The following is a 9,364-nucleotide window of genomic DNA, read 5'->3' on the forward strand; positions in this document are numbered from 1 at the left end:
TGGCTCTGCACAAAGCAAGGACTGCATTGCTGGTATTGGTTTTGCTCTATCTACCCATCCATCAGACAAAAAAAAAAAAAAAAAAAAAGAAATTTTGAGGCACAGGTCCTTTGCATGTTATAAATGACTTTTAAGAAGTGATGGGAAGATGAGCTAGCAGACTGATAGAGAATTCAACAAGGCTCTACCAGACCCAAAAGTCTCACAGTCTAGCTCAGCTCTCCACTTCTAGCAGTAGATGATGTTTAGTTTATAATCTGTCCTGGTGATATTTGCATCACCTGGAGCCATAAGAAAAAAAGACATTCAGTTCTACATGTAAAGCTTATCTACACGATGAGAGAGTAGAATGTAGAACTTCTGGGTCCTGAATTCCAGTTGGTGTCCTCAGTGTTAGCTCTTAATGTAGCAGGGAGGAACAGCAGGGAGTAAGAATAGCACTAGTGAAGCTTGGCTGTGGGAATAGCAATGAGGTACAGAAGATTTCAAGAACTAGAAATTGAGAAGAGTGTAAAAGCAGCACAGATTTTTCAAGCCAGTTCTGGGCAAGGGAGCAAGAATTCAGTAGAATATATAAAAGAGGAGGAGGTGGTCAATGGAAAATGATATTGGGATCTGGTTTGAGGAAATCAATGTGGTTAAAAGCTGGGGTAGTGGATTTAAACGGTTACTAAAAAAAATGGAAGTAGGAAAATAGGAGAATAGGAAATCTTATGACTGAAGAGAGAATATTCTGGCAGTCCTAGAATTAGTCAGAACCTAAATATAAAGATGTCAGTCCTCTCTAGTTCTGCCTTGTGGTCCACCTACCAGCAGTGTACGCTCTCACTCTACCCCCACATCCTCCCACCTTCTGTTGACAGCAGCAGCAATCATCCTTTGCTCACAATAAACCTGAGGAGAAGCATCAGCAAGCTTCCCAAAACTGTAATGTAATGTGACTGAGGCTTTTTTTTTAGTTACAAATTGAAGGGATTCAGACCTACATCTCCTGTCACAAGGATATTTGTCATGGGTGAGCTCAAGGAATGCTTATTGGTACTCTTATTTACATTGAATGATACAGAGGTGAGATTATTGCAGAAGTTTGCTTCTGAGCGCAAGGAGGTCTGCTCTTTTACATACTACCAGAAATGTCCAAAATTGTGCAAATTTGATGTTAACGTCTGTCAAATACATAGTATGAAATTTCTTTAAACAATACTTGAACCAGGCGTTAAGTCCCATATCTGCTTCTCCTTTGGGACTGCAGGATCTTTGTCTGGGGTGATTTCTTGCATCCCAGCTGCAATTGTTTGGCTGAACAGTGTTTTTCCCTCCTTTCTTGACTTTTAGGTATTTCATTTCTCACAAACCAAACAAGACCTGGCAACAAGTGTTCTGGTTTGCCATCAGCATCGCTATAAATAATGCCTACATCCTCTACAAAATGTCAGAGGCCTACCATGTGACAAGGTACAGCCGTGCACAGTTTGGTGAAAGACTTGTAAAGGAGCTTCTGGGCTTGGAGGACACCTCACCCACCCATTGATGCTTTGCTCTTGGTGGCGTAGGCAGGGGCCGGAGGGAAAGCAGAAGATACCACACCTGGAACGACAAAGCAAGGAACTTGTGACACCACCAGTGCTGTCATCCAAAAATGCCAAGTGATGCCACTAGAGAGGTGCAAACTTTGTTCCTAGTATCAGCTGGATGTAAACATCTCATGCAGAAAGTGCCACTGAAAAAGCTGACACAAAATTGCATATGTGAATGCCCTGTGGGAATCCGTATACCGAAAATAGACTTAAACTAGCCATCATCTCAATGCTATTTGTTGAACAGGGTCACCTTGTAAAGTTCCTCTTGGGCCAGGAGCTTGTCAGAAGCTGGCACAGCTCAGCAGTCCTAGATGGGCATTTCAGGAAACTCTACACCTTCCTTGGAGTTACTAAATTCCGGGACAAGCCCCGTGAGGCTGTAGCTGAGCGCGGCTGCCGCCCCACGTTCCGCGAGGCATCGCTGCAGCAGCCCAGCGCAGCAACCCTGCAGCAGGCATCTTGACAAACACCACCCTCGCAGGCAGGCAGCCAGGAACTGAGGACCAGTCATGATTTTTTCCTTCTGTGTTTTTTTTTCCCTTTGTTTTTATTAATGTAACATCAGACAGTTTGATCCCAGTTAGAACACAGGAAAATTAGGAGAAACCAAGTACATTAGTGAATTTAAAATTACAAATATGCTACACTGATTTTCTTTTTTAACCATGATGAAGCATTTTTTTACACAAACAGTGATTAATATTGTAAGTATTAATTACTATTAATTACTGTAATTAACAGTGAGTAAGCCAGTAAGTAATACTGCCTCACGTCTTAACTGCCACGGTCAGTGTACAGGTGAGAGATCAAAATATATCAACTATATTTTTTCTTGATTTCAACTGTATCTTAAATGTTGCTTTAAAAGCTAATATAATGGACTGTTAAAGTTTTAAGAACAATAATTTCTTGCTTTTTCTTTACTAATTGTCAAGACCTTTTTGGTCCACTTTAGAATTTTGTTTGGCACACAGTTGGCAGAAAAAAAAGTCACTAATAGCCAAGTGTTTCCCATTATCACTGTGGGGTGTTCTGTAGGAATTCTTTTTGGTAGAGTTCAGGGCTTGTCACAGTAGTTGTAATTAAGCAGATTACATGTTTAGCAAAGTAACGTAGCATTGTGTCTTAGAAAATGAAAGACGTCCAGTTGCAACCAATCTTAAACCTTGCTAAAACAGAGCAGGCCCAAAGAATTCTTCTGGTCTGAGTGACACTGTAGAGGACAAGCATCATTGTGAGCTGGTGGTCCAGGCCATGTTTCGGTGCTGGTGGAATCTGAAAGCCACTGGAGTTTCAGAAAACAATGCCAAGAGAGAGAGGTATGATTGAAATGAGGGAATCAATACTGAGGGGAGCTACTACCCTGCCCTCTACACTTTATTGATTTCAGTCCACAACTCAATAATCAAAAAACTCTATATTCTGAAGGTTAGCAGTGATGGGCACAAACAGAATTGCATTAACTTACAGGGCAGAAAACTATGTTGATTAGAGGATCCCAAGCCTGAAAAGTTTTCTCCCAAAGAATGACTCAAATTTATTCAAGAGGAATGGAGTAAATGATTGATTTATCAGTGTAAATCTTATGAGGTTACATGTATCTGACAAGAGACAGTAGAGGGTAATCAACATAAATGTGGAAACTCCTCAGATTTCATCATTCTGTAACATACAAATGCATAGCATGTAAATAATAGCAGAGGAAGAATCCAGCAGGGGTTAGTAAAGGAATGACTAGCCCATGGAGTATCCTTGCACTGACACCTTTCTATTTCCACCAAAGTCTTACTGTTGGCATAGACCTAGAGGCAAATCTCACCTGGGTGCAGGGAGAGAAGGGGATGGCTGACTCCATGGTGGTTCTGCTTGTGCTACAGCCTGGAGCCTGTCCCACACACCCTGCTCTGGCTGCCAGCTGCACAATGAACAGCAGCAGGATTCCTAAGCATCCTTTTAACTTCTCAGTCCACAAGGTTTCCACCCAGGAAACATGGGAGAAAGGACAAAATTTTGTTTGAGTTTGTACTGCTCTAGCCCTTGACAATGCCAAGCTGCACAGGAACCCAAGAATCAGTTCAAAATTCCTTGACCCTGTAGAGAACTGAGACCACCGCTCTTCAGATTGTGTTTTGATAGCTGATTCTTGTCAGTCTTCTAAGTATTCAAAGGAAGACAGCAGCTAGCCTGAAGCATGAAAAAATGAATGTTCAGCAATATAAACCTACAGGTCTGGGTTTTTTTCAGGAAATTTCACAGAGTGTTCTTATTGCTCCCTACTTCAGACAATGCCTGTCTATATTGGATCAGGAAGTGTAGCTACTAGCTCATTATATCCCATAAATTTATATGGTAGTTAAAACTGTGGCAGTAAGGAAAAGTTTGGCTGGAACTTTACTGTTGGGATGGCTTAAATGAAAATCCAGCTTCCTTACATTCCCGTGCCATGCTGGGCTATGTGCAGGATACCCATGTTTCCAGCAGACATGGTATGGTTTCCAAGACCACCTTGAAGCCACCAGGCATTTCTGAGGAGTAGGCAGACCACTGTCCAGCTACATTGTAGGCCCCTGGGATAAATCTGGAGCCCTTGGCAAATTGTTACATAACTGTGTGTACTTAAAGACCTGGACCTAGGCCATCCCATACAGAAAATGCCTTTTCTTTTTTTGGATGACTGCAGGCCTGAGGCCTTGAAATATTTAATTTTTCACCAATGTATGCAGTTAATTATGCAGATTACTTGAGCTCAAATCATGAGATCCTAGCTTTTTGCCTCAGGGACTGGGTCCTGAGTAGTTTTCCCTAGAATTGGTGTTGACGGGGGATTACACAGTGGCTGACTATTACAGGGAAGATGCTTTAGTCTCCTTTGTAAAGGAGAAAAATGAAAACAAAGTTATAGCTTTGCAATGAATTTAATTTTCTTAGCCTTAAACATTCCTCATCATTTGGAACTGTTGTTCTTACCATGCACAAACATTCCATAAGTAAGCAAAAATATTTATATATATTTGTATGTACAAAATATCTGAATTTTGGCTCTCGAAGCACCAAAGTGTAGTCTGTATCTACAGATGACTCTTCCCCCTCATCTTTTCCTGTTATTGACTGGAAGTGGATAGGGTTGGGGAAAGTTAAGATTTTTCCTTGTTGAAAAAGCATCTTGCACTTTTTCTGTTACTACAACTGAGGCAAAGTAATTAAGGAAGATATAGGATAATTTTTAAAAAGCTAAAGTTTGTCAACTGCAGCTCAGCCTGTGCAGGATTATTTCCTTTACTGAAAACTGGCTTACTTAGATTTGGTTCCTACCTGCTTGTAACATTAAAGCTTCTCCCTAATTAAAGAGGGGAAAAAAGTCTCAAAGTAGTGCAAGGATGCTCATTATAGTGCGTGTGTGTCTAATTGTGCAATAGCTTGTGAAATTATAGTTTGAGTGGTTTGTAGCCTTAAGACAATCTGGGTAAGAGATCTAAGAACTTAGCAGTAGGTAAAATGCAGTTGAAATGCCAACCAAGTCACAGAGGAATGTCTAAACTTTTTCAGGAAAAAAAGAAGTTTGACACTGAAGTAGTGAAAGGAGCACAGCACAGCTCCTTTCTCTCCTGCTGAATTGAATTTTCACTGACGTGTACTTCTAAAAACTGATAATTACTTGTTCATGGTATGCAAACTTTGTTTCAAAGAACTGAGACCATCAGTAAGACCATCATACCCACAACCTTCTATGCACAGTACTTTCAGGAAATGTCTGTCATGCTATGATCCATTCTTGGAAAACATTTATTCTCCCAGTGTGTGATACCACACTTGCCAGAGCTTAGAAGCCACTGGGAAGTGGTTTCCACTGTTGTCTCCATTGAAAAATGCTTCAAGGGCTTGCAGGAATTCTGCCATGTTTTACTTCAGACCATCTGTACACTTGACAATAGGGCACAATTTAAAAAAATCTCATCTCCATTTTCTGTTTCTATTCTAGAGAAAATTGAATTTAGCAACTCAAAAAACAGCATTCCTGTTCTTTACCTCCAAATGTATTTCTGTGGTCTTTTTTTTTTTTTTCTGAAGATGTTACTTTCCTTCTAACAGTTATTTGGAAGTCTGTCTTGAGCTAGTGAGTAGTGAAAGAAGCCTCCTCTATCTCATTCTTCCATGCCTTACTCCCCTTGTGGTAGAGTTGATTCCACTGACAAGGGGGGATTGGGGGATTATGCTGCTCTGATATTTCTGTGCATTTCTGTTACTTTACAAGCAAGGATTGCAAAGTGCTGGAACAACCTCAGCATTTGTGAGACATTATTAGCTTATCAAAGCTTTTCCTTTCCTACCAGACACCAAGGCACGGCACAGATAACAGGGGTCATGAAACTGTAAAGTGGAGTTTGCACTCCTGCTGATTAAGGCTGTGTTCTATGTTTTCAGTGACTTGGTTCTTGTTCAGAAGCACTTTTCCTAACAAGAAATGAAAGTATGCCAAATATCATTTTCCCCTAAGAAAGGGCTGTGGGACTTAGCACAGGTTCCTTCATGCAGGCTGGCATGAGTTAAAACCAAATTGCACTAAAGGTAAGAGAAAATTTGATAAAACATAGGAGCCCAACAAGACTAGAGGAACTTAAAAGAGATATATGGAAAATCTGAAGCTCTGCAATAGTCTAGTAAACAGTGTGAAATTCAGACAAGTAATTACTGAGTTAAGAAAATGCACTGAGGCTTAGATGGAATATGAAGTCTTCCATCCACCTCTGTTACGGAGTTTGCCATGGCACGTCCTTCACACTTGGATTGATGTAAGATTGGTTGTTTGTAAAACAACCTCATCTCAGTCTGGCTGAGAAGAACATTGAAGTGTCAAAGGCCTGCTCACAGTTTCACAAGGGCAAGGAACTCTAAGCTCAAAACAGGTATGTATTTGGCCTGCTGTTAACTCAGATACTTGCACCAACACATCACATCACATCATCTACTCAAAAGCAAGCCTGCCATCAGTGCTACTTGATATATATTCATTCTTGTTGCAATTATTCCTAAACTTACCTTTGTTAACAAAAGCATCATGAACTCTTAGAAGCACTTCTGTATCATCACCTCACTGTTGGCAAACAGTTGAGAACAGCTGTGCTTTGCAAAAAGGATCTCTTCCTCTGAGTGACAACTTTGTCTCTCTGGAAATCTAGCCCTGGAGAAACTTCCTGCTGCCCCACACTTTCTTTTTCTTCCCTCATTCCTTGCATTTAGAACACATCCAAAGCATTCTGCAGGTTCTTGGTCAGTCTTGAAGAGCTGACAACACAGAGTTGTCCCTTCAGTTTACTTCTGTAGCATTGCTTTGCTGGTCCTTTCTGCTATTTTGCAGATCTCAGATTAAACAGGGTATTGTTTCTGCAGGCTGTTCTGATTGCAATCACTGTGAAGGTGTCGTCTGCTTTGCCCCAGTAGTGCTGTCCCAGCAGGTTTGGATGGACCCCGAAGAGGTTTCAGCAGCACCAAACCCACTGCTCCAGCTGGCATGGCTGTAATATTCCTCAGCTCTGCACTGCTGTCATAGAGAGACCTTTGACAGGATCTGGGGATTTTCTTTGTGTTTTGCTTTGTTTTTGAAGCCCTTTCACTCTGATGGATTTGGTGAACAGCTGTTAGGTATCACTAAAAGGCCTTAAGTGGTAAATCCCTTTTGTATCACTCTTTCCTAGTAATAATTGCTTGTATTGGATGTCAGGGTGGTCCACGTGATGTGTAGTGCAAAAACCTTACCCAGGAAAGCATCATTTGCTGTACCTGAACAACCTTGGATGCCTGGGCACCCTGGGTGAGGAGCCCAGCGGGAGAAGAGTGTCATGCTGTCCTGTAGCACCATGATGTGCAGGACCTGACTGGGAAAAAAGGCTGGGGAGACACAAGATCACAATTTGCAATTGAAGTTCCTTGGACAAGCAGACTTCATAGTCAAGCTGGTCTCAGAAGTTTTTCTAAGAAAGGGAAAATTCTAGGCCTATGCAGTTTGCTCACAGCCCTTGCAACTCTGTTTTTAAAATAAACATTCTGGAAAATGCTTTCACACTTCAGTGTGCTCTGGCCTTCAGAGCGTTTTGACCTATTTCCACTAGTTCCCCCAAAAATCTTAGAAATTTAAAAGCAAAGCACAGTGCACTAGGTTCAGCTGTCCAGAACCCCCAACCCACTTGTGTCAAAGTAACTTTGTGGTCTTGTTCTCAAATAATCTGTGTCAAGGCATTTGCAAAATGTGACTGCTGAACAATTTGCATGTCTCTGTGAAACATAGTTGCTCATTTGATGGAAAACAGTTTGCAGGTCTCTCTGACTTATTCTGCAATCTGGATTTTTCTTCTAGATATAAACCAAATATTTGCCTGGCATTTCAGTATTGAACTAAAAAAATAGCTTGATCCCATGTTTTGGGGGTGCTATCAGAGATAACAAAACTCAGGTTTATGCCAGCGATTAATCTGATCTTGTGAAGGTGTGGCTAATCAGCATGGTCTGATACAAGGAGGAGCTCAAGGGCAACAGTGTGTGTGAGAAGGCAGAGGAAAGTTCAGAGGATGGGCACACGGAGGGAGAGGAGCCAGGTGTTCCCTTCTAACTCTCATCATTCCAGCATGTATACCCCCCTCTCCTGCTGCCTTTGAATTAAAAGAAAAGGCTGATGTTTAACATAACCAGTCTGCACAGCTGATTGAGTAACACAAACCCTGCTTTAGCTACATCCCTGGCTTCACTCCATGCTTTTCCTTAGGCTATACATGTCCAGTAGTCATCAGCCTTGGAGTCACAGCACTGCTGCATGTCAGCACAGCATGGAAGCTACAGACTGTGGAAGCACCACAGTAGAAACAGGAACAATGGGGATTCCGGAGAAGGAATCTCCCCACTGACATTTTGTTTTCATTTATTTTTCAATGTGTGCAACTTACATTCCATCGAATGCAGTGACAGTTCCAATTGCAAAGATGGGCCTTAGCTGGCTGAGTGCTTTCAAGACCACTGGACTGTGCTCACACCATCAGCAACTGTGGTTCTGTTGCAAAGTTCCATATTCTTTATAATTGTAAAGATTTCTGTTGAAAGCATAAATTACAGAGGTAAAATATACACTGCAAGTTACTTGTTTTTTTTTTTTTTTTTTAAATCTTCTCAGACCAATTTTATAACAGCCAAGTCTTTCAGGAAATGCAGGTGTGTGACCTCTTCACAGCAAGAGACACACAGCTGTGTTTCTGCATGGGACAGGGAACTATTTTTGTGACACCAGTTCTGTTCTACACAAAGGCACGCTTGCAATAAATTTTTACAAATTTTGTACACCATAAGCTGAATTCCAAGTTCCAAAAATGTGAAGTGTGGCAACAATAACAAAATTGATTTATAGTATCACTCTGATATCTTGTCATGTGATTTTATTTCTTCAACAAAGTTTGTTTACAATCAACAACTTTGAAATACAGTCAGATATATTACCCGTTGCTTGTCCTGTCTTGTTCTTTACTGAAATATGTGGAGAAGATGTTTGGTTATGCTCTGGGTGCCTAAGTGAAAGAATGTAGAGAATATACTGCAAGATAAGTTACAGGTTCACACTCTAAGACCATCAGAATCATAAATCCACCATCTCTATCCAGCCACTGGGGACAAAGGCATTTTCTTTAGAAAGAATTGACTTGAAAAAGCCTTTCAGTGTAACCTGCATAAAGGCATAGGAAAGAGCACCACTGTCCCTGCCACCATGCTTTCCTGACCCCAACAAGCAATGCTTCCCAGCCACC

General features: G+C 41.2%; 1 protein-coding gene across 1 annotated transcript in view; it reads left to right on the forward strand.

Annotated features, from left to right (window-relative positions):
- The window catches only part of PGBD5 (piggyBac transposable element derived 5), a 74,770-nt gene extending 65,709 nt beyond the window's left edge, over positions 1–9,061 (forward strand). Inside the window, exon 7 of the mRNA XM_021527145.3 lies at positions 1,336–9,061. Within this exon, the coding sequence (XP_021382820.1) occupies positions 1,336–1,531 (196 nt within the window). The 3' untranslated portion in view covers positions 1,532–9,061. The remainder of the gene's footprint in view (positions 1–1,335) is intronic.
- The last annotated feature ends 303 nt before the right edge of the window (positions 9,062–9,364 follow it).

This window comes from Lonchura striata, chromosome 3 (genome assembly GCF_046129695.1).
Source record: "Lonchura striata isolate bLonStr1 chromosome 3, bLonStr1.mat, whole genome shotgun sequence".
NCBI lineage: Eukaryota > Metazoa > Chordata > Aves > Passeriformes > Estrildidae > Lonchura > Lonchura striata.